General features: G+C 41.0%; 1 protein-coding gene across 3 annotated transcripts in view; it reads left to right on the top strand.

Moving 5' to 3' along the window:
- The first annotated feature begins 916 nt into the window (after window positions 1-916).
- Window positions 917-25701, top strand: part of CPPED1 (calcineurin like phosphoesterase domain containing 1) — a 38730-nt gene continuing 13945 nt past the window's right edge. The window contains exons 1-2 of one of the 3 annotated variants that reach the window (XM_027885464.1): window positions 917-1011; window positions 10439-10657. In XM_027885464.1, coding sequence (XP_027741265.1) covers window positions 948-1011; window positions 10439-10657 — 283 coding nt within the window. In that variant the 5' untranslated portion in view covers window positions 917-947. Of the gene's footprint in view, window positions 1012-1343; window positions 1464-8280; window positions 8371-10438; window positions 10658-25701 lie in introns of those variants that run through there. The other 2 variants (XM_027885466.1, XM_027885465.1) reach the window with 2 other exon arrangements.

Genomic DNA, 25701 nt, shown 5'->3' with positions numbered 1-25701 from the left:
TAATGATCATTAAGCAGTTTACAAGCAGGACTGAAGCTGGGTTTATTTGTGGATAATAATACCACATTTTACAGAGGGGAAATAATTTAGCCATAGGAATGCATTTTAGTTGACAACATTAACCTTATCTAGCATTTCAGTAACAGATTTCACACGATGAATAGAGGCACTCAGAGCTCTGCAGAGTAACGGGGTCCCAGATGCTCAACTGGGAAATCATAACCATGTCATCATTCCTGTATCGCTGAATCAAAAAGGATTCAGTTCAGAAAGGATTAAGAAAACATTGCCTTGCAAGGGTCACCCATGTATTTCAGTCATCACCTGACTGTGTACCTTGGTACTGAGAAAAATAGAAGCCATGTGGTCCCTGAGCAGTGCCCAGCACTGCCATGGACAAGGCAGGGCCCACCCGGGCTGGGGGTAGTGACACGGAGTGGGCACAGAGACACTGTGCCTGTGCTCTTTCCATCCACGTTCTCTTTTCCTTTTCAAGGAGACATAACTGTTGATGCCCAACTTGGTGAGTGCGAGTAAACCCTGAGCAAACCAGGCCCGGAGAACAACCCATCAAGGTACAGAGGAAGGCTGCCAGTGCTTTTATTTGACTCCAGTTTTCTTCAGTTCGCAGGTCAGCCAAGCGCACCTCTGGGGCAGGTCCCAGGCGCAGCCACCGCGGCCGCCCCCCCGCACACGGCGGTGCCGAGGCCGCCGCGCTGCTCCCGGGGCTGACCCGAGGGATCCGCTCGCTCCGGAGCCGCCTGCCCAGCGCTCCCCACCCTCACACCCGCCCTGCTCGGGCCGCCCCCTCCGCCCTCAGCGCGGCCGCCGCCGGGCCCCGCGGGGCCTCCCCGCCCGCGCCAGGCGCCGCCCCCGGCGGAGGCGGTGCCGCCCCCTCGGCGCCCGGGCCCGGCGGATCCCGGCAGCGGCCGCGCGGGGCCGGGGCGATGGCGGCGGCGGGGGACGCGTTCCTGCGAGCCCGCGGCAGGACCCTGACCGCCTTCCGCCGAGGTACGGCCAGCGCCGGGCGGCACAGCGGGCGGGCGCCGGCGGCTCTTCCCCGCCGGGCGGGAGGGGCGTGCGGTGCGGAGGGAGGCCCGGGGCTTCCCCGGCGGCGGCGGCGGCGGCGGGAGGAGCTGCCGGCGGGGAGGGGAGGCGAGGGGGGCCGGGCCGGGGCTCTGGGCCGGTGTCGGCGCCGGGAAGGTCGCGGTGGGGAGCGGGTGGCGCGGGGCGGCCGCGGCTCGGGGGCACTCGAGGCTGTGGCCGCCCCGCGGGGCCGGGGCCGGCCGGGTTTGCCGTTTGTCACCGCGCTCCGGCTCCCGGAGGATGCCGGCGGTGCCCGGCGCCAGAGTCGTTTTGAAATGCTTGTCTGTGCCCCTGAAACTGACCTGCATAGCTTGTGTTGGCACCGGCGCTGTGCTGGCGTGTGTTCGTACCTGTAAGGGTGACCGAACAGGTGACCGGCAGGTCACTGGTTTTGTTATTTAGATGAAAGGCAGTCCTACAATGGTTCGTAAGTAGGGAAGGTCCCGTTTTCTTCAGGGGGCTCCAGCCTCTGTCAGGGGGCAGGTCGGCAGCACAGTCCCTGGCTCTTCCAGACTGTGCGGAGGCAGCACGGGGATCCCCTCGGCTGTAGCTCCATTGGGGACGTGATTCCAGACTCCCCAGGTGAGTAAGTGAGGAGGCCGTGCCAAGCTAAAGATGGCACAGCCACCTGTGGCTGTGGCTGGACCGACACAGGAGCATGTTGGACAGCTCTGTGTATGTCACCTCTTTGTAAAATTCTCCCAAGGATGGAGGTTCTACAGCGTGCCAAGGTTTCCCAGGGGCACAACTCGATTGTTTTAAGAAATCTTTTCCTATTGCCATGCGTGGAAGGTCTTTTATTTCCTTGTATTTATGAATTTCAGATTGTATTGGTTTGGCGAGGTCGGCAAGGCTATTCAGTCCCTACGGTTTTGTGGTATTTTCTTGGGTTTTGCTGGAAATATTTGGCTTTGCTTGTTGCCAAATAAAGAAAAAATCACCAACTCGGAGCATGTGAAGTATACGTATACAGTCATTCTGGCAACCTATTAATTGCAGATGGTCTGGTTGGTTTGGAACAGAATGCGTAGCATTTGCTGAGGGGACAGATGGCAGACAAGCCATCTAGTTACATCAACTGTATAGTGAAATTGTAACAAAAGGAATGTTCAACAGCAGTGTAAAAATTTCTGAATAAAAGCTTTATCTAAGTACTTCTTGAAAATTGCCGTAAACATGGAAGAAAACATGTCGTTTGGGAATCTGTTTTCCAGGTGTGCTTCTTTCTCCTGAAGTGTCCTTGCTTGGAATTGTTTACCTATTAATTAACGCTTTTCTTACCACTGGTTGTTTTTAATCTTGTTCAGGATTTGTTAGGCTGCCGTAGTCCAGCTACCATCTTTGGGTGCACTATTTCTTTGTAAATAATTTACTTAGCCCTTTCTTAACAGACTAAAGTTCAACACAACTAAATGATTGAGAAAAAAACAGAAGATGAAAATCAATTCTCTGTGTTTTGTTGCTTTCCTCAGTCTTTAGTTTTCACTCCTGTTAAACATATAGCTACACAAAGCATTTATTGCCACTGCTATGGCTTGGCACACCTTTTCTTTTTAAAATTTGAGGGCCATCACTTGGACCTTACTTGTTTTTTTTTTCTTACTGCCCTTTCTGCAAAATCACTCTGCCACACCCTGAAATTTGTTCGGTCTGCTTTTATGTAATGTGGAGGTTTACCTGTAACCTGCTCTAGTCTGCTCTTTGATACGGGACATGTGAATCGGGAGTTCAAGGTTAGTGATCTAAATTATCCATGTAATCATCAAGGCACAGTAGTAAACAGTGCACAAATACCCTACTTTATTGGCAAGAGACCTTGCTATGCTCTGGCTTTACTTTTGAAATGAATTATCTGTCTTTTCCACTCATGTGAAATTATGTTTCAGATGTCATCTACTTCTATTAGTATTTTAGTGAAGAAACAGGACCATATGTTGGGGTAAATGGTGTCTTCACCACTTCTCTTCAAAAGTCATGGGGTTATTTTGTTTTGGTTTGTTAAGTGGTTTTTTGCATGCTGTGCAGAGAATTCCTGTGAAAGTAGGTAAACACTTTTTTCAAGTAACTGAGGAAGTGATAGTACTGTCAGTTTAACTGGTTGAGAAGTGTCTGTTTGAACCTGTCTTTTGCTGGTTTTAGTTGATGGTTCCAAAACCTTTATCTGGAGCAGGCAAATAATCAGTGTTGCCTACTCACGTTCTCAGTTCCATGTGTGATTTTATGTTCCTCCGTCATGCCTCCCTCACTAATTTTTTGCAAACTCTTTTCAAGTTTATGCAATTGCTTCTCATATTTTTTTCATTTTGCTATGTTCTCTATTCCTTTCCAATTCCTGCTTTTTTGCCATTACTGAATGTTGAGTTGACTTTTCTTCGTAGCACTTCCGGGAACTAGGGTAGTTTGTATGAAGTTGGTGGTGTGCACTATCCTGCACATTTTTTCCATTGTAGTTGGTCAGCTCTTTTGAACAGTCACTGAATAAGAACTCTCTCCCCAGTTCTTCACAACCAGGCCTGATTCTCATTCCACCAGAATGGTTTAGTTTTGGCAAATTTCACTTATTCGCTCTTCAGTTGCTGTTTCAGATTGTTTTGAAGTTGTTGAGTAATATAGGTCCCAGTACACATCTGAGTGGGATCTGTGTATCTTGTCCATTTCTTTTTTTTCTTATCAGTTTTCTGTGCGTGCAAGGACTTGCTTTCACGTTTCAAGATTTGACTTCCTTAGCAGTGTTTGGTGAGTAACTCTTAGATGCCTCTTGGAGATAGTATCAAGTGGATCTCCCTTGTCCATGTGACAGCTGTTGATTACTTCTTCTGAAGAATCAGTAAGCACAGTAGTTACTGTCTTTATTTGAGTTTCCATTCACTTGCCTGCACAGATGCCAGTTTTGCAGTCAGATGGTACCAAATTGCTCAGGTGTGATAGTGGGCAGCTTCCTGTTCTTTGGTGCAGAGGAGCTGGTTTTCACTTCTGAGGAGTTCTGTGGATGCCACCACATCTGAGTGGTTTGTTAGTGTTCACTTCTGTTTGTTGAATCAGCTGCTGGGATTTTGATTTGGGACAGATCTGATGCACTTTCTGTCAGGAAGCATTCTCACGTTAGCTCTTCACAGGTTCCTTCCCAATAAAGGTGCATACAAAAATGTACCTTGTTATTCTGCCCAGCCTTTATCCTTGGATGCATCTTGCATGTCTGGAACATCTGTTAACCTTAGTGAGTGTTAGGCTAACTGTTCCTAATTCCTCTTCAAAAGGCTTTATTAGTCTCCAGATTTATGCTGTATCCAGTTCTTCATTTTTTTTAGCTTGACTTCTTGGACTTTGGTATCTCACCTTCCAGTGCAGAAAATCTTCCTGTTTCCTTTATTTGGATGCTTAAGCTTTTCAGAGGATGCTGTCCTGCTCTAACTACCCTCCTTATGGCTGTTATTTAAGTTGTTTAGACTGTCTGGATTCCTTTTGGTTTTTCTGAAGTTCTTAGTGAAAGCTGTGCATATGGTCTGAGCCTCTGGGATAGTGTCTTTGAATAGTTTCCATGCTGCCTTCAAGGATTTTTGCACTTTTTAAAAGCATCATAATTACATATAATTCGCCCTCCTTTGAAATGAAATACAACTGCAGTTGATTTCTTATTTTTTCTTGCTTTCACATAAGTGTTGGATCTTGGCACATTACGATTACTGTTCTAGAGCTCTTCAACAGTAATATTTTTGAGCACTGATCAAACTGCTTCCCAGCTTGCATATTCCATTCCCAATACTGTCTCCAAATCTCATATGAATTAGGCAAATTTTTACGTGGGTTTTGAGCAACTTTCTGTGACTTCACCTTGTCATTATGCAAACCACCCCCCTTCACACCTACAGCTCTGGGCTGTAAAGTTTTTGTAATGAGTTTACATGTTAAATTTGGGGGTGGGCATAAGGCATGACTAGAATTTAGCATCCTGTAGCCCTCAGTACAAGTAAACTGTGCCTGAGGGGGCATTTCTTACCTTGATAGTTATCTAAGAAGTTTGAAAGTACATCTTTTGGAAATAGTAACACTGCCTAATTTGTGTGAGAAACCATGTCCTGTCATTAAGTGTTTCTACTAACAGAATTTCTGTAGTACGTAATTTTTAAAATAATTACTCTTTAAAAGGTTTTATTTTCTCTCTGAAAATGTATTTTGTTACCTGTTTTGAAGGTTGGTGGTTTTTTTTCCCCTGAACCTTCCTCAGCAGGTTACCTTGGTCATTCCTCACAACCTTCAGTAGTCATATCTTTGTTAGACTCTCAGGTGCAAATGGAAAATACAGCTGAAAGAAATGCACATTTCATTAGATGGAAGTTTTTTGAATTTGGACATACAGACAATAATGATAGGGGGTTTAGGCCATATCTATTGATGGAATTATTAATAATTTAGTGCAAGTCCTTAATTGGTTTTTAAGCTATTTCAGGACAAAGTAATAAAAACACATTTTTGCTTATTGTATTGTCTATGTTGTACACATACTGACCTCAGTTAAAAGATTCCATTTCCCTTCCTGCATTTAAGTTCTTTGGAAAACCAAGGTTGTGCTGCTTGCTTAATTTTACCTGGAAAAAGTCTCACAGGTACCCTCTGTAGGCAGAGACAGCACAGGGCAGGAACCATGGATCTATTTGTGCTGTTCTCTGATCATTCAGAAAAGTGAAATTGTTTCTCCTGACAAACCCAACATGACAATGAGGGCATTTTCCTGATTATTATTGCCCATGGCTTACTGAGCAGGCACTGGACACGTGTCTCGTTCTCCCCTGACACAATGGTGTCTAGAGAGAGAGACTGTGCACAGGAGTAACTTTTCATGACTAATTTGTTTCCATTAAATGCTGCAGAGTGTAGAGGAAGAAGAAAACCAATATACTGTTGAAACCAACGAATGCACTTTTTAAAAAAAATCTCCCCAGGGAAATACTAGACATCCCCCCAGTACTGAGCATTTCTGTGAGCAATATCTAGAGATGCTTGTTTGTGATCCTTGGAGACAGGGAAAGAGAAGAGAGGAGAACTAGGAAAAGCAAAAGGAGAAGAAATAAAGACCCAGCAATGTTAGCTATTGTCCTCTACAAATCGTGAGGCTCAGCTGAAATCCCACCTAAGTCCTTGAAGTGTCTTTTTTGCCTGTGATCACAATCCACGGCTGAGGATTTCTCCTGTGAATTGCTGCTGACTACTTCGGTCCTTCACAGAATTAATCCTTAGATAAAATTAGCAGCTGGCACTGTTTTTCAGGCAATGCTACTAAAAATACATTGCATTGATCCTCTATCTGTACTTTGGAATGCATGGGAGCAGAGAAGGAGTAGGAAGCTATTGAAACTGAGGCATAACATGTCCTGAAGTTGGACTTCTTCTGTGGCAGTCAGCTGTACAGCTCTTAAGGAGGCCTGGGAACAAAAGGGGTTTGAAATAGGAGTTTTCAGTGACTTAGTGTGGAAGAGCAGCACCACAGACATGGTTTGTCCTTCAGAAACGGAAAAGGGGGTGTGCATCAGTTATTGGAGAGGTTGCTGACTCTTCTCTGCATTTGTGTTTGCTTATTGTTATGGTAAATTCTGAAGTTGCAAACAGCTTCTGTGTTCAAGGGGAGGAGGAGCCAATTTGCAGGGATTCTCAGCTCCACTCAGTTTTGTGATGGAAGGGAGAAAGAAGAAATTATTAATTGAATCCTAATCTGTTGCTTTACCTAGCATGCACCTTGTGTAATACAACTGCCCAGCCTAGCTAAAAGCTTGAAAACTGAAACTCCTAGTGAGAAGGTTCCTTTAATGTTATGGTTATTCCCAGAGAAGCCATTACTTGCTGCCTCTGGAGGGATGGTAGTGGCTGTAGATGCTGTTTACCTAAAACTATAAGGAGTAGCATCCAGGCCCTGGATCATGACTGGATGATTACTGTAAAAACAGCTGTTCCCCCTCCCACCCCTTGCATCCAATGCTGTTTGTGAGTTCCCTCTGCCAGACTTGGGCGTTCCCCTGGCATAGAGGCACAATGATTTCCTTGAGCACTCAGGAGATTCAGTGCAAAGACCAAAAAACGGCTCAGACAGACTTGTGTGGTGCCTGACACTGGGCAGATGAGTTTCCTTTGCACGGCCTACAGTACCTGTTCTGCTTGTGGGTGCCAACAAACAGCTGGTGAGGGAGAAAAGTAGGGTACAGGAGTTTTGCTAAGAATTATCTGAAGAAGGTTCATTGATAAATCGTTTAATTGTCAGGCAAAGATGTCTGTATCCATCTGTGGTAGTGGGAGATGCTTTTACCATTGGTTTCACTTTGCTACCCTCTTGAAATATTGTCTGTTGAAAGAGCTCTTGTGCAGGCCTGTTCCTGGACTTTTAAGCAGAGTTAGTAAAATTGCACTAGTTGCAACGCTTGGAACTTCAGCTGGATGGATGTTGTACAGATAAGAAGAAACTTGCCTCAACTCCTCTGAAGACAGATCAGTGAGGGCAGTGAAGAGTTGATTCCTGGGTGAGCTGAATTCAGGACAGGCTTAGGGGTTGGTGTAGCAGGTGCAAGCTTGCACCAGTATTGTTGTACCAATACAACTCTCTTAATTATATTCTGCTTTTATTTATAGTACTTTATAGTAATTAAAGCACATTCCTGAATTTTTTTTTTTAATCAAGTTTTAAGTTTAAACAGTGTCCTTATTTTGTTCCCATATACTTTTGTTTTGTGGCAAATAAAATCACTAAGTACCACTTGATAACTATTAAGCTAATGGAATTTGCTGTAAGCACTAGGGTTATTTGTTTTTAAACAGTGTTTCTAGTTGCAGTGATCAAATAACAAAACAAAGGTAGAAAATATTCAACCTTACTGTTATTTTTGTAGCTATTTGATAAGTTATTGAATGCCACAGAAACAGCTATTGACTGAATTATTTGACTAAAACCAGTTAATTAAACTAACATTTTAAGTAAATGTTATTTATGGTAGTCCTGATTCCTGGATCTCTTCTGTTGTCCCTGCTTCACTTTCTTCATTTTATATTTTTCTTTCCTAGAGGAGAATATAGCATATACCTTTGCATCATTTTCAGTTCCTTTCTTTTTTCACCTCCTATCTCTTCACCACCTCCACCCCTGCATCTTCTGTTTCTCTTTTCTTCTGCCACTTCTTGATTCTGTCTGTGTACTGAACTTCTTTTTTCAAATTCATCTTATCAGTCTCTCTCTCTGCCTCACATGACCATCGCTCACCCACTCAAACCAGAGCATCTGTGCACAGGCTTGGAAACATTCAGGTACTTCAAACCCAGACAGTTGCTGTATTGGCACGAATATAAGTCAGGAAAATAAAATATCCATGAAGCTTATATTAGAATAACCCCTGCTCTGGCTTTTCAACCTGCTTGGCATGGGCTGTGCATGTGCATTGTCTGCTTGCCAGACTGCTGGGTGTTCAGGCATTATATAGGGTGTTACCTGGGCCCTGCTCCAGTCCTGCTGCCTGGGCCTCCCATCCTGGGCTGCTGCAGGTGCTGCAGCTGCCTTTGGACACACACCATTCCCTTCCAGAAAGGGAAACACAGCCTGGCCATAACTGACACTTAAAACAAAGACTCTCTTTTCTGAGTAGTTTCTGTAAAAATAAATAAATGTTCCTGTATTTTACTTAGGTTACTACAGTAAAAATTACTGGCTTCAGATTAATCAATACAAAACAAGTAGATTTTGCTCAGTGTTGTTGATTATTTATACTGTCCAGAAAAGGACAGGTGTTAAAAATCCTAGCATGTTGTTTCAAGATTTGGTATTTTACCCCATTTAATGAGTTTGAGAATTGTGCCACTCCTCCAAACTGAGTTCCTGTTTCAGACATTCCCTTTTCTCGGCTTCATTTTGTATAGGTCATTAAGGATTTCTGATGCAAGCCTCCTTAACTGATTCTTATTCTATAGCTTTCCACTTATAAAAACTGTAAGTTGATTTCTCTGCGCAAACAGTGCCTTTGATGCAGCATGTAAGCTGCTTTTTATGGCAGTCATATCTTTTCATGCAAGTCATAAAGTGAAAACCTAAATTGCTTTGTGTCACTCAACTGGTTCCATAAAGCTTCTATTGCAAACTCATGGATAGATGGCTCATTTCACTTCTTCTGATAAGTTATGTAATTTTAATTCAGAATTAAAAGCTAATGAGTGGCTAAAAGTTTCTACCCATAAAATACGCGATTATTATGTAGAATAAGTCAATGCTGGTATATAAATAATTTTGTTTAGATATTAAATGTTACTTTAACTAAAGTGTGGAAGCTTTCATTTGGCAAAATGATCTGATGCCATAGCAACAGATGACAATTACAAGCAGCTTCTGGGAGTTGCCCACATTCCTTCTCCCTCACCCAGCCTATCCATATCCTGGGTGCCAGGAAGGAATTCTGACCTCTGTTTTCCAACCTTCCTTGAAAGAACCATCCCCCCCTTCTTGCAAAGTGAGAAGCTCCAGTTCCAGTTCTTGTGGAAGGAAACCAAAAGCACATTCATGGTGGACATGCTGCTTGCTTCTGTACTGTTACTGGAAGACCAGTTTTGCCTCAGACTGAATTTCAGATCAGACTTACATAATATGGAAGTATATTTATGGATTATATTTTAATTTTAAATAATTTGCTGTTTCATTTTCTCTTTAGATTCAACTATAGATTAATGTAGTCAGTGAGGTTTTAACAGTTTAAATGCTGTTTAAAAAACTCCAATAACATAAATGTATTAAGCCAAATACAGCTCTCAAAACTGAAACATTCAGGTTACAAATGAATGCTTATAAATAGCTGGAGAAACCACAGTGTGCTGGTGTTTGTACTTCAGTTCCAGCTTTTCTCTAAAACCATCAGAACAAAAAGCATTTAAATCCTTAATAATTTAAGGAAAAGTCTACTGGAACCACAAAATGTGAAACTTCTGTATGTTTTACTTAGTTAATTAAAGAAGCAATAATTGGAGTCTTAAAAGAATCAAATGAAATCTAACATTCCACACTTGTGTTGCATTGTAGTCTTGTAGTTTCCATTTGCTATTTGCTGAATTCTCTGCATACTTTTCCTCTAATCAGTCTGTAATTACTATGTGGTATAATTAGATTAATATACTTTCATTTATTATAACTACCCATTCGAGGAAAACTCTGTACTTCTGCCTTTTTATTTGCCCTGTATGAGTGACTACGGAATTCTGTACTTCTGTAGAAGCAATGGCAACCTCCTTAGGTGAAGAACAATCCATTTAATGATGTGTGGAAACTTTCATTCTTTTTTAAGTGTCTCTACTGCTTAAATTTTCTTTTTTTTCTTCCCTCCTTTTTTCATTCTAGATGATGAGTGCCAATGGAAGGGGCCCTTCTACTTCATCCAAGGGGCAGATCCTCAGTTTGGACTGATGAAAGCCTGGACATGTGGAGACACTGATAATGGAGATGATGAATGGGGGGAAGAAATCAAATTGGCAGAGCAAGCAGTGCAGGCCATTAACAAGCTAAACCCTAAACCCAAGTTCTTTGTGTTGTGTGGGGACCTTGTCCATGGAATGCCAGGTAAGGCAATTAAATGTAGAGTGGGGGTTGTAACTCCCTTTATATTTCAGATTGGCAATAAGGCTGATTTACTTCCCTTGACTTGTTATGCTACTATTTTGGTGTTTTGGGAAAAAAGGTGTGATTTGTAGATGATTCTTGTGATATTTTTCCAATTTCTTCATCTGACTTCCCATGTCATTCATTTTAGGGCTGCACTTTCGTTAGTTAATTGCTTTCTTTTTAGTAGGAAATCTTCTTTGAAATAAAAGTCCTAGGAACACCCAGTCAAATTACTTCTCCCTAAACAAAGTGCTGTGAGAAGACAAAAAAGGGGCAGTAACCACTGGGGAAAAACAATGCCAGGAAAAGAATAAAAAATGAATATGGCTTTTTGAGTACCTAAAGTGAGTAAAGCTCAGAGAATTCTCTGGCTTTTTAATGCTTAATAAATTTAAATGCTTCAATATTTACATTTTTTAAATGCTGACAGTCAAGGAATTCAAGTTTTAGCAATTCTCTGCTGTTGCTGTGAGACTTTGAGCTCAGTGTGTTTCTGCAGACACTCAGGAAGAGCAGCAGACCCTCTAGAAAGGTGAGTTACAAACTTTGACAGCTGCAACTTGAAAACAGATTGCTGATATTTATCTATATGATGAAGAGAAGTCCTTTTCTAGGGAGTGAAATAAAAAGTGATGTTACCTACTGCCAATTGGTCTGAAAAGCAGATCTAAGCCCAGTGTCTTACATTTCTTAGCCTGGATAAGAAGCAGAGCTGCCCACAGCCTTGGTTGGCTGTGCATCTGTGAGCACAGCAATCCACCCAGGGCCCTTGCAGATGGTCCTGTGGGCTTTATGTAACGCTCTGCCTGCACTCCACCTGCACCCAAAGTGCTGCTCCCCAGCCCTTGCTGCACAGCAAGGTTTTGAGCGTGTTGGAGGCCTTTCCCTAATTCCTTCAGTGTCCCATGGTGTTAATTTCTAAGCTTAGCTGTCAAATTGATTGACATTATTTAGAGGCTACACACATACTTTTGATCAGAACACAATTTTACTGAAAGAGTGGGAAAGTGTAAAAACCAACAGATTTAGGCTTGATTGAATCTACTGTGTAACACCTCAGTAGCTTGATAATAAAGTGTGCCATTATGCAGTTTTGTTGGTTTATGTGCTCCCATTAATTTTGGAAGTTCAGGTTTAACTCAGAATCATAAAATAATCTCCTCTTAAAGATCATCCGTCCTTCCTGTAGCAGGGTTTTAAGAAATATTCTGATTAGAACTTTTAATTTGTGTAAGTGTTCCAAATATTTTGTCTTCAGTATCCCTTATAAGAGGAAGAAAATTCAGGGCAAATAATGGGTTTTCTACATCCTACCCTTTCAGCAAACAGAGAATCTAAGAATTTTTTTAGCAAATAGAGATTTTTCAGGTAATTTAAACACATAAATGTTTGCATCATTGAAGACCAGCTGAAATGCTTCTTTTCATAGAGAAATTTAAATATTTTCGCTGTTCTAGCTAAGGATGTTTAGACCTGTGTAATGCATGTCTGTAGTAGAATGGTACTGTAATTATTTCAAATTATTTCATACTTCTCAACTGAGGAGTCTCTCCTGAGAATAATTGCTGTGTCAATTCCCTTATGTTCAGTAAAATGCAGGATTAAAAATTCATTTTTTCAGTAGGCAAAAATCAGAAATTACATGAAACAAGACATTGATTTAAGTTTAACAGTTGTGAATTTGTCTTGTACATGCATCTTCATGTCTCCAATTGCCTTTTAAATCACTTGTATCACCTGTATTAAAACTGAACACATCAGCATTACTGGAGTTGTATCAGTTACTATTGCAGTGTGATTACTGAGAAAGAGAAGTTCACCTCTGTTTTGTGATCTATTTGCTTTATAATCAATGCCTGTCAATAAAAAAGGAGTGAGGAAACAGATCTTCCTTGCTTCTCTTAAAATATTATATCCTGGAGTACTGAGTGAAAAGGTTTTGGTGACTGTTTTAAGGCATGCACTATAGTCATTTACCTGGAACAGTGTGGAAGCCTTTTGCACAGGAACTCCAAGAAATCTCAGAATTCCAGCAGCTAGAAGTGATGAACAGAATCCTGATCAGCTGGGAAGCAATCAGGCACAGCACTTGGAATCCATTACAGATGTCATTAGAGCAACGAAGTAATCATATCTTGGTATTTAGCTGCTGATTAAAAGTAGTTTGAACTCTGAATATTATTTTCAGAAGTTTTTCTTGATTACATAATCAAGAATAGGATATCTATTCCTGGTAACACTAATATTGTGGTACATAATCAAGAACTTTAAGCAATACCTTACAGTGCGACTGTGTCACTGAATATAATTTCTGTAAACTCGATGCTTACACCAAGATACACCCCGACAATGAAAGGCTTACTTCTGAAAACATTTGTGTGCATTAGGTATAATATAACTTACTACGGCAAAATTGGTAATCTGCAAAATGCAAAATATTGTTGATTGGATAATGTGTTTGTTTCACTGCATTTTTCTAAGCCCCTGGAAATTAATTTCTAAAAGTGTTTTATACCAAGTTGGAACCTTCTGTTTTGTTGTATGAAAACTTCCCATATCGTTCCATTAACCAACACCCTTTGAGCCCAGCAGTACACCCAGTCCATCACCCATCTTGTTCTCCACTTATCCAGACTGCAGCATCCTGACTGCACAACCAAGGTGGTTACAGGGAGGTGCCTCTCAGTGACATCAGCCAGCGCTCCCAGTGCTCTTGGATCCATCCTGTGGGCTTCCTTGGGTTGAAACTTTCCAGGAGATGCTTGTTCTGTCACCAGTACTTCCTCTGCTCCTTTGACTCTGCGAGAGCATTTCAGTGAAAGCAGGCAAAGGAAGGTCTGAGGTCAACAGTGGGCCTGTATTGGCTTTATTATTTTATTGTAGAAGTAGTAGTAGAAGCTTTTGCTGCTGATCACACCCTTTGCAGGTATCAGCCCTCAGTGAGCTTTTCCTGGCAGCAGCCCTGCATGTCCAGGTACTTTTTCAATATTCTTCCTTTCAGGTTTGTCTTTGCTTCCAACTCCCATTTACATCCTTTTTCCATTGGTACTCAGGCATGAGTTCCTCATTTAGCCTCATCATCCTCCTTACAGCCTACATTTCCCCCCCTTCCCTCAGTATCCAGAAGGACTATTCTTGTGTTAGGAGGAACTTGTCTTTGAAGACATGTCAACACTCTCAAACTTTCAGAACAGTCTCCCCCAGGATCCTGTACCAGTTCCCTCAATAAGCCAGTTTGCTGTCCTGAGGCCCCAGGTCAGCTCTGTCTCTGGTGGGATTAACACATCCCCCTGTAGATAAAAGGACCTCACTCTGCACTGTTTGCAGTGAATGAATCCACAGGAGACAGACAGGAGTCCAGGAAGAACTCTTTTGTAACTTTATTACTCCATTTCCGTATACAGACTCTCTACTGACCCCAGGTTCGAGCTCTCCAGCCAAGCAAGATGTTTCCTTATCTCCCCACATCCCACTCCCATCCCTGTGCCTGCTTCCAGCCACAAAGAGCAACTGAACAACTGTGCTTCAAGCAAGTTGTGCTGCTTTCCAGCTTGACCTTTTGATTCTTTTCACACACGCACTAATCTTAGCTCTGGCTCGCTCAGGACACTATTTTTGCTTTAGTATTTTCTTCTTTTATCATCCAGGTTGCTGGTGTTGTCCATTCAGCTGCTCCTACATCCCCCCAGCACTCCTGTGATTGTGAGTGGCAGGACCAGGAGAGTGGGACCTTGATGGCCCATCTGTGTTGAGGGGTTCTCCCAGACTTCCTCCTGGACTGCTGTCAGCAGGTAGCATGGGATTAGTCTCCCAGAAGAGCCAGGTCTGTAGCAAAAATCCCATTCTTGGTGGCTGAGCTCTCCTCTGGTCCTGACTCAAGTTTAACAAGGCTGGTGTGTGTTCCATAGAATAGTGCCCTCCAAACTCTGAGGGCAAACTCCCCTGCCTTCTTTCTTGCCTTTCCTTCCTGTTCTAGTTTAACATGAAGCATTGTGCTTCCTTCTTCATCCCATACTTCAAGTGTAGCTTGGTGTCCAGGAAACAGTGCCTGCATTTCACCACCTTTTGTTACAACAGCAGAGAATTCAGCTGTTTGCAGCCAAGGTCACCCTGTGAAGCCACCCAGAAACTCTGACTGTGAAGCTGAGAATCTGGCAGCTATTTTTATGTGGCTGAATTCCTTTGGAGGAAATGGTTTAACTACATTTTATTAATGATGCTACTGCTGTCAGTAGCTTGATCATTCTAGCCAGCAAAGTTATTTAGGTGTTTAATTATTTTTCATTAATTGCTCTGCCTACATGAGTAAAAGAACAAGTAAGACAGCAAGTCTGCTGCAAACTTACTTAGCTCTTGACTGTAATAAAATGCAGCTGTTTAGAGACTAAATGAAATGAGACTTGTCTAATATAATGTGTATAATCCAAAAAAACCCCTGATAGAACTTGATTAAGCTTGATCTGTTAGCAGTGTGATAATCTATCAGTGAGCCAGTAATGTTTATGCTTGCAGTTTTAGATTCGCTTGTGTGTATATGTTAATTACAAGAAATCAGAATCACTAGAACTGAGTACTTAAAATACACCGTGAGTACTTGTACTAATTCCTTTAGTTAAGGCATAATCTCTACTATACACATTTCCTGCCCAAGTCGTGCAGTGCTCTGTAGTCTGACATCCACTCTTTCTGTCAGTTAAGTCCAAGTAGTGATATATTTCTTTTTTTTTTTTATCCCTCTACCTTTGTTTTATATTATTAAATTGTTTAATTAAGGGTTTTCGAATGGTTATTTATAGCACATTTCTGAAACATTTAATTTTGGTGAAGGAACCTTTAGATCTGCTACGGTGAGTGGCAACATCACCTGACAGGTCAGAGCCATAAGTATTGTGCTCTACTTCAGAATTCCTGTATTTTGCTGAGAGGAGGGCAGGAGGAGGATGCCCCCATATCGCTTGCATCTGACTAAAAAGGTCATTTTTCTGAAAGATCCTCCTTCTTTTTTATATCCATTTCCAAAGAACAAGCCAATCTAGACAGCTGTGTAAGTGATGGTAGGAGACTAAGCCATTGTACTTGAAATACACTGAATTCCAGTACAATAATTCTGCTGTCTGCTCTTCTGCCATGCCTGATCAATTAATTATGTTAGTACTACTTTTTAATTAATCTGCCTATACTTTCATGTCTGTCATTAGTTTCAGAAGCAGTTTTCCATCTTGCTTTATAGTTTTTGCACATCAGTATAAGCAGTTGTGCCTATTCATACTTTCTTATTCATTCCTAAGATCTGGTGTTGTGGGTTTTGTTTTTTTTTTAATAGATTTTATTAATTCTGTAGCTGATAAAATATTTAAGTTGTCTTACTCATTTCAGACACTTTCAGTATGTTTTTCAAAACTTACCTGTCTTAGCTCACTCCAATAAGTTGTGCTGCATTCTCTCCTCTAAAGCCAAGGCTGTGGGGACTGACGGAGAGAGAGAAGGTGCAAGGAGCTGGTTTAGTGTTTGCTGGAGTTAGAGCTGTTCTGTGCCATCTTAGACCCCAGCAGTGGCCCTGAAATTGGTACACTTAGCTGTGCTCTTCAACAAAACAAATGGAACAGTGTTTAAAATTATTTGTTTACAGAGACTGTTGCTGGGTAGATGCAGCTTCTCAACTTCATTTTGTCCAGCTTTTTGGAAAACTGGATATTTTTTGTTTAGCCCACCAATCTAAACCAAAGCCTCCGTGGTAGGGTAACCACATGGAGTAGGTCAGCATATTGGTACCTTAAAGTATGATAAATCATTCATACTTTTAATAATGTATCTTTTGTAAATTGAACAGATTGAAACATCTGATTGTTTCAATCAGCTTTCCAGAGCTGCAGTCATATTTAATAATGTTTTCTTACTGCTCCTTGGTGTCCTTGCTGTCTGTGTCTCTTGCTCTCTCTGTCGGGCCATTCTTGGATTGTAAGATCTTCCAGGATTGTGTCTGTTCCGTATTTTCACATTTTCACTGTGCCATCTGATGAATGTTTCAGGCCGTGAGCCCTGGCGTGTGTTGCTACTGTGAACAGTTAAAACAGGAGGTGACAGGACAGGCCCTGACAACAGACAAGCTGAAAACAGAGGTCCCCAAACTATAAGCAGCTCATTGATGGTCTGTGGCTGGTCATTGAGGCAAGGCTGGAAAAAGACTATTTGAAGCATAACAAGGGGGAAAAAAGGCAGCCAGGTAGGGCAAGGCACCTGCTGCAGCTGGGGAAAGCAGTGCCCTTGAGCTGCATGCTGTGTGTGGGCATAGAAAGGCACAGACTTACCCACACAGGCTCCTATCATGAAAAACCATGTTCATGAATTTAGAAGAGAATTCTCACAGAACCTCTGTGAGATTGCAGGAGATGCTATTGCACTGCCTGCCCCAATGTCCCTTCCTATTTCTCTCTCCTTTTCTCAGCTTTTTCTCTTCTTCAAGCATGGTTGGCCCCTGCCTTGCAGCTGTGTGGCTGTCCTGCTGCTCCTTCCAGGGTCCCCAGCTCTGCTGGGACCTTCTCACACGCCAGCCAGCTCCCCATGGCTGCATTCCATGCTCTGTGTGTGTGTCTGTGCATCTCTGGGACTTGTTTCCCCCCTCAAATTCACACGTTTCACTAACACTTAACTCCTCCATGAAGCCTCAGTAAGGCATATCAGCTCAATTCAGCTAATTACAATTTTGGGCAACAGTATGTGCTTTATGTGAAAAGCAAAACTGCTGGCTGCATGTCTCCTCAAAATTATATACCCTATTCTTCCATGCAGTGTTTCTTCAAACAATAAAACAGGCAATGATGTGCAGTGAGATTTTTAAAAGCAGGTGCCAAATACCAGGATTCTGAGTTCATATTTAGGCAGCAATTAAGGGACAGGTTTTCAAATCAGCATGTCTCCATTTGACTCCTGCTTGACAATTTGATGATCAGAATACAAGATGAGATGGGCACAGTGGCTTTTATTCTAGCAGTACGTCTTATGAGCTCTGACACGTTCACAGTAGAGAGTGAAGTTATTTATGTTCAGAACAGACAAGCTGCAGAGCTGAGGAACATCAGAGCTGATGGTTCTGGTGACCAGACAGCGGTATGGCTTCATTTCTGTTTATAATCACTGTAACATTTGAAGGCATCCTCTCTCCTGAGATAATTGCTAACTGGATTATCTTGAGCCTCTTTCCCATGCCCAAATTTGATATGCAACTGTCACGGTCCAAAATCTTTGTCTCTTGTTTCTGATAAATATTGAGTGCATTAATATGACTTCCTCCAAAGTGTAGTTTTTACAGATATTAAATCTTAAATCATAGGCTGAAGTGTATCACTGCAAACACCTGCCTTACAGGGTAACTCTAAAAAACAACTCTTTAACTTGCTCAGTTTTCTAAATTGGGGGAAAGCACACACTGTAGCAAATGTTCCTGGTCAAAACAGTATCACTTAAAAACTATTGTGAATATTCTAAATTCTCTTGGACTGGTCAGGAAAGGTCAGTGAATACTGTTGGTAGTTGGTACCTCACAGGAAGTCCCCCCTGTCTTTCTTTTTGGGATTTACTAAGGCACATTTTTAAGGGACATTGAGGTAATTGTCGAGTTTCCCAACTTTAATTTATTTGACGACGTCCACATAATTTGCATGTGTATGTTCTTCCATCTTAGGCAATATTTCACAGAGATTTAATGTGCAAACTTGCACATTTGCAGTTGCTCTGCAGCTGATTCAGCCCGGTGCCCTTTGCAGGAGTCAGACTGCTCTGCTCGTGCTTTAATACGTCAGAGACGAACTCGCTTGGTCACATTTGAGTGACTGACTTGTGGGGAGGTTGGAGATTTGCTGCTGGTGGGTTTTGCACACAAGCTGAGATCTGAATGTAATGCTGAAATCTGCATGCAAATGCTCAAGCTGCCATTTATACATTTGTGAACTGAATAAATTACAGAGAAATGTCAGGTCCAATTCAAGTTCTTAATGTTATATACAGTGAATTGGTAAGACATTCTACAAAGGAAAAAAATGCCTGATAATGCTTAATGTCTTTCTCAAAAAGTGATTTTACCATGTTAAATCTGTCTCTGAACTGCTTTTATTATTGCTTTTAAAGTACCATTAAATAACTCATTTTGCTAAAACAAAGGAACATTAAGTTAAAAAAAAAAAAAAGCTTGCCAGATAAAATCAAGCTGCTCTTCTAGTCTTTAAGGGAGGCATGCATATAAGGAGGTGTTTTGTAAAGTTTTAATTTTAACTAAAAGTACAATAGTGGTTTTTTTTTTTAAATATCCCTCTCTCTCGTCTAGAAGTCAAGGGCATGAATGCTGATGTTTGATTTGTCTTTGTAACAGGCATGAGCGGGTTAAAAAATGGTGTCTCAAAATATGGTTCCAGCTTTAAAAATAACCGTAAGCATGTCACCTTTACTATATTTGCTTTCTTTGCCATTTGAACTGGCTGCTTGCTTTACTAACAAAAGCAGGTTTGTGTAGTTTTGTGAACTCCCATCAGTGGCACAGCTGGGGAGGAGGCAGCTGTATTCCACTGTCACTTGCAGTTTCAGCAAAATTGTCAGCTAAATCCCAATTCCTGAGTCTTTGTCAGTGGAGATTTGTAATAGAGCATGAAGGAGAAAGGACGCAGATTGACTTTTTAAGTGAGAGGTAGAAGCAGAGGCTGTGAAATGGTTCTACTGAATCAGGCTCTAGGTAAAAATTTTATTTGTTTGAATGCAAGATAAAATTTTTATTAATATGCCACTGCCTGATCAATAGGGCAGTGTTTAGGTTTGACCTAATTTCCTGACAATAAGATAGCTTAATCTAAATAAACTCACTGCTTCCACTTCTTTTGCTATTGTAACCTAACTTTGATATGCTTGGTAGGATGGAGTCCAAACCAGAATGATTCTCAGGTATTTTCTTCTCCAGACTCTTACACCAATATTAATTAATAATGTCTAAGAATTTGGATAAGTAGCACATTATTTGTTAAACATCTAATAATAACTGTTTCAAGGAATGTCACTATGGTTGCATAAATAAACATCTTATAGTAATTATCTGATTCTAGTAAAACCTAATGGAGCATTCAAAGCCTCCAAACAGCTCACTGTGAAATTAAATTTGCCCTCATCAACCCAGGAGTAGGGAAGCATGAGAGATCCTCCATGCATGTTCAACAATCTCATACTGCAAAGAAACCATTGGGCTGTCACATACAAATATCCAATCTTCAGCAAGTATATATTTATTTGTATTTTAGACCACAGTGCCTAGTCTGGTCCACAGTTGAACTGACACATCCTGCTGACAGTAACTCTCTAGATATTAAAATCTTTCAGATGTAATTCATTACACTGTTTTCCCAAAAACAACTAATAAAATCAGTCTGGAAATCTAATACAAGCAGTAGGTCTTTGTATTAAGTTGGTTGTTATGAAGTTCATTGTGCTCCTGTAGCACTGGGGGATTTTTTCCTCTTTGTGATGAGTTCATCAGAAGCACAGACCCAAAGGCAGTGATGGCCTGTGCTTGCTGTGACAGCTCGGCATTGCTGCGAGATGAGTGGGGATAAGAGCAGAGCTGAGCTTAAGTGAAGGATAATACTTATTTTCACAGCAGAACATGGAGCAGTAAATGCCATGAATTAGGTTGTTAAGTGGGCACCTGTGTGGCTGGGACTGAGAAAAATGTCAGCATTTGCAGCCATTATATTTAATGTCGTGCACTGGAACAAGGAGCAGTTGATCCCCTAATAGGCTTCCTTGTTCACTTTGGGGCTTTGTCATTGCTTTAATGGAATAATTGTTAATTATTAGCTTAAACTAGAGTTAAATTTTCCTCTTGTTTCGGTGCCCAAAGTTATATAATGAATGTAATTTGTGTTTTCATCCAGGGAAATTTTTTAGTGTGATCACTTTTTGTGTCTCAGAACAGATTATTACTTGTTTCGAATGTACTGAAAAAATCAGTTGCTTACAGCTGTAGACAAATGAGTATTCCAGATTCTGCTTTTCAGTGGAACTAATGAGATGAGGTCCTTTATAAGTTAGACTGAGTAGTTGGTTTCTTCAGTAGTGAATATAGTCATATTTACATTATTTTTTAACTGCATAATTTTTTGTTCATCCTAAAATTGTCTTCAAGCTATTTGAAGATTAGAAATATATGTCTAAAGAAGAGAGAGGAGACATTTTAGCTATTAAAGCACAGACTAAACCAAAAAACCTATTTCAGAACATGACCATAATGGGTTTATTAAAATTGATCAGCTTATTCTTGCATGTAATAATTTGGAATGACGCAGTGGATTGCAGGAGTTCATTACAGCAGACACCAGAGGGGAGGCTTTTAAGTTTAAAACAAGAAACAGTGAAGAGAACAGACGAAGGAGTAAGACTGAACTGGGTGGCCAGAGAGGTCTTTTCTGTCTGTGCTTGTGCCCTGTCTTATATCACAATTTTATAGCATCCTAGAAAAAATGAAATGAAGACTATAGCGTGTTGTTCTAACTGTTCATGGACCACGAGGGAATCACTGCTTTTATAGGCTGATAAAAAGTAAACAAATGAGAAGAAGGTAAGAGTTAGGCCATGACAGTGATTAGAGCTTAGTTAAATTTATATTTGTGTCAGTGCATAAAAATCAGATGCAATAAAGATGCAATTGCAGAAGGAGCCTGGAAGATACAGCATGATGTTGATGATCCCCTGGGGTTTGGGCCTGTGTTGTCTCCAAGTGACAGGCCCAGCAGTGGGGCTCTCACTGGGTAGGGGTCAGCTGAGGGGGGTGATGTAGGATCCTAATTGCAGCCCTGTTAATCTGGAGCCAACAGCCAGGTATCCAAAACAGCAGCAGAGGTGAAAGGCAGTGCTGTTCTGACAGGAGGAGGCTTTCCCAGAGATGGGGTTAGCAGTGAAATTCCCTCCAGTGAAGGGACTTACAGAAAGAGCTGTGAATGTAGCCTTGGACTCCCCTCCTCTCTGGAAATTTAGGGAATAGTGCTAGGGAAGGTCTTCTAAAGGGCATGCAAAAGGAGTAGGGCAACTGTAGACAGTCATGAAAACACACGAGAAAAGGGACAAAAAGGACAAAAAGAGAAGTGCTCAAAACAATTAGATTCTGAGTAAAGCAAATGTGATGCACTGTAAGGCCCAGAAAAATACCCAGATCCTTCTGTGGGTTGTTTATAACAGTCATGTGATTGCTTTCAACAAGAATTCCTTGTCTTTGACCATGTCAGAGTAATTCTCCTGATGTCATCATAAATTACAGAAGGAATGGGCCCAGTGTTTTTATAAATTCTGGTATCATCGGTGGTCTTTTGACATTTTGCTTTTATCAAATTTAGGTACTATTTCTATCTGATATTTTGTGTAGTATTTTCATCTGCAATTTAGTTCTTTCTTCCTTGTTCTTTGATAATCAGTCTCTTGGGTTAAACATTGTCATATTAGAGGGTTGTGAGTGTGTTTCTCGCATAAAAGTTAATTGTCTTTTTTTTTTTTTTTTCAAACTGAAAATTTATACTTTTCATTAAAAATTATGTGTTCCTTTTAAGTTTGGGACACTTTTAAGATACATTAAAATTCTGAGTAATTTAGAAACCCAGGAAATGATTGTGCTACCTTTTTACATGTTGTTAAGCTGGCTGAAGATGTCTTGGGTAGTTTCATCCTAAAGGCTTCTCTTGCCCTGGGGGGAGGACTCAGATATCTCCTCACCCCACCACAGAAGTACCTGGGGATACCAACTCAGCATTATAACTTCTCCCTCTCCTGATTCATATCAGGAGAAAAACTGGTGCTACTGTGAATTTATTGGTAATTTTTCATCTGGAATACCTCTGGAATAAAAGTTACAATGTTGATGGAGGTCACTGTAAGGGAAGAGTTGCCATGTCCAAAGCTTGCAGTCAGCATGCGATGCAGAGATACGGTGTGAGGGTAAACAGTGCTTTTGAGTTGTTTTTAAGAGCCTTACAAAAACCAAACCTGCTTCCTGAGAGAGGTGCACTATTGTGTGGAATACTGAAGTGAACTGGAACTAAGGATTAGTAGCTGAAGGATTATTTCTTTGGCAGAACGATCGGTGAATTCTTCTGCTGACTGAAGCCAACTTAGCAAAGTACTTTCGTGAAATCTGCTCTTTCAGCCTGTGAAGGCTGATTGTCTTGACTCCTTTAAGCAATGCAGAAGGAACACTGCAAGTGTTTAGGCAGACAGTGATACACAACAGAGAGATGTTCTGCCACAGACACGTTGACATTGCACCTTTCTGCTCCTGTTCACATCCCTTGGCTTTCGGAAATGGTAGACTGGGAAGCTGTGGAAAATTGTGCACAGCTGCACTAGCAACACTTCTCACTTTCATGTTTTTATAAAAGCCAAACTGCCCTTTATGGGCTATTAATTTGTGAATTCGTTTATCTCAGGGCAAGACTTTATTTACACAGCCTGACATAGAGACAGAAAATTGTAGCCTGGGATTTAAAAATGTCACTGCACATGATGCCAGGATAAACAGCACAGAAATTTATTTCAGTTGCATCTACCCTGTCGCTTCTCAAACTGGTTTGTTTTTTTTTTTTTTTTAACATTGCCTCTCAGCACTGTTATTTCCCTATTCACCTACAACAAACCTCCATCTATGCTGAAATAATGCCTGTCATGAAATAGAAATGTTCTTCATAATAATTGGAATAATTAAATATTACAGCCAGCTCTGTGCCTGGTAGAGATTAAAGGGATATTTTTTATGCTGTGACAGTGACCACTGTAGTTTTCTAGTGGCTTCCTCCTTTACCACTTTGTTTATCTTCTGTATCTCTTACAAATTCAGAGGGAGGTACCCTCAGGAGGGCTCTTGTGGCACAAAAAGTGTGTTATGCAGTAGTGCAGTCAAGCCCTTCCTCTCCAGCACTACAACCCAAGGGTGCTGAGACATCCCTCCACCTTTTCCCACCTTTCTCTCCCTGGGTTTCTCTTCTTTTGAAGTTGTTTTGACCTTCTACCAAGGAAAGGTCAAGCCAAGATACAATTGTTCCAAAACAATCTTTACTTAGTCTGATTTCCTGGGCTCTTGGGCAGAGACCTTGTTTTCCACTTCAAGCAATCTGTTTTCTGCAATAAACCACTGAATATGTTTCTCTGTTGCTATAGAAATAATATTGCATTAAATGAGGGAATCAGTGCCCTGCTGTCGAGAAATCTAATCTAAGTGTTAGTCTCTAGAGCTTGAATTTCACCGCTGGGAAGAGGTATACATAATTCTGCAAATTATTTCTGTAACTTATGCATAAATGTCTTTATACTCTGCAACTGTTAGCTAAATTTCCCAAAGTGATAGCAGGGAGTTTAACATGGTGTAATGTGTTTACACAGATCTACAGAGCCTTCCCCCCTCGCCTTTCCCCGCTCTCCTTCCCCAAATGTTGCCAACATTTAGAGCTCCAAATTTCCAACTCTTTGCATAGGACAGTGGGGAGTGACAGGAAAAGCAGTACTCTCAGCCAGGTTCTCTAGCCCTGGGGCAGCACTGTGCCAGGTCTGGTGGAATCTCTCGTGGTTGTTTTGTAAAGTCCAGCTTCTCCAGGTAATGTGAGGTGTCATTTGCCCTGTTTTTTCTGGGATTAATAAGAAGGACAACCTAAACTGACCACAGTCCTGGTACATTAATATACCCCATTCCTCAAAGACTTCCCTCCAGTAACTTTGTGCCCCATGCAACAGTTAAACACAAGAGTTGTGGATGTTGACTTTATGGACCTCATATCTAATCTCACATCTGTCTTTATTAAATTATGTAGCCATAATTTAGCTTTAATATGTTTTTTCCCCAGTATTTTCCTAAAGCTGTAGAATTCTAGTAACAGCAATAAGGTGAGACTTTAACCTGTATCTGTAGAGTCTGTAGAAGAATCAAAATATTTGTTAGTAATAGTTACTAAGGCTCAGTGTTTGTCAACATAAGTATTTTGAAGAAATTGTGAAAAAAGCTTTTATCTCACAATACAGGAACCCCTTTATACATTTCTGTGTATAATGTGTATGTGTAGTCACAAAAATAGAACAGAATTTAAAAGTACCTGGTGATTGATTTGCACAGACCTGTGTGCAAGTGTGTGTTAGAAACCTGAGTTCAGAGTTCTTGTTAAAATCCTGTTACAGCTTCTTGGTTAAAAAATGCAGTTATTATTTGTGAAATGGGCCTGTGCTAGATACATATTATGTATTGCAGGACAAAATATAATTTATACATGTTTATTTAATTCATTAATAATAAACATATCAATGGCATCTAATTAAAGATTAGTCTTTAGAAAACCTAAGAAAACATCTGTCATTATTAGAATAAAATAGCTAGGCTTTTTTTCAAAAAATCCCTTTTAAATTTTTTTCAGTGATTGTAGATTAATCTGGCAATAATGTCCCTTTCTAGACAGGGACAAATTTCTGACAACCAGAAGCGTAACTGTATGGTTTGCATATTAATATAAAGGCAGAGATGCAGGAAAAACCAGCAAAGTACACAATTGCCGTTCTTTGAAATTAATGGCATGCTTATTAGTAAAAGAGACTCATCATATAAATAAGTCACCACAAGACACTAATTATATTTTTGCTATTAAAGCAGTTTTTGTAAGGAAAAAAAAAAAAAACAATTCCAACAACCCTTAATTCCTTTACACAGCCATAAAATATAAACTAAAAGTTGACCTGGTTTTTACCCTTGTGCTGTTACACCATCCAGGGTTGCTGCATTTTTTCACCACATCATCAGGGCAGAGATGAAAAGAATCATCCTGATGAAGCTCTTGGTTTAAAACAGTGACCGTGGCATCACCTACTGCTGTGTGTTGGTTCCTGTCCAGAGCCTGCCTTCAGGCAAGCAACTGGAAATGGCTGAGTACTTGATTCAGGGGGGAAAGGGATGAGTGGATACACAATATTAAAGTGAAAATGCGTTCTTGGTCACATCTAATAGA

The sequence above is a fragment of the Empidonax traillii genome, unplaced genomic scaffold, assembly GCF_003031625.1.
Source record: "Empidonax traillii isolate 1590-97213 ecotype Southwest subspecies unplaced genomic scaffold, ASM303162v1 scaffold166:size2381449, whole genome shotgun sequence".
NCBI lineage: Eukaryota > Metazoa > Chordata > Aves > Passeriformes > Tyrannidae > Empidonax > Empidonax traillii.
Note: the sequence above shows the minus strand (reverse complement) of the source record. Positions and strands in the feature narration are given on the sequence as shown.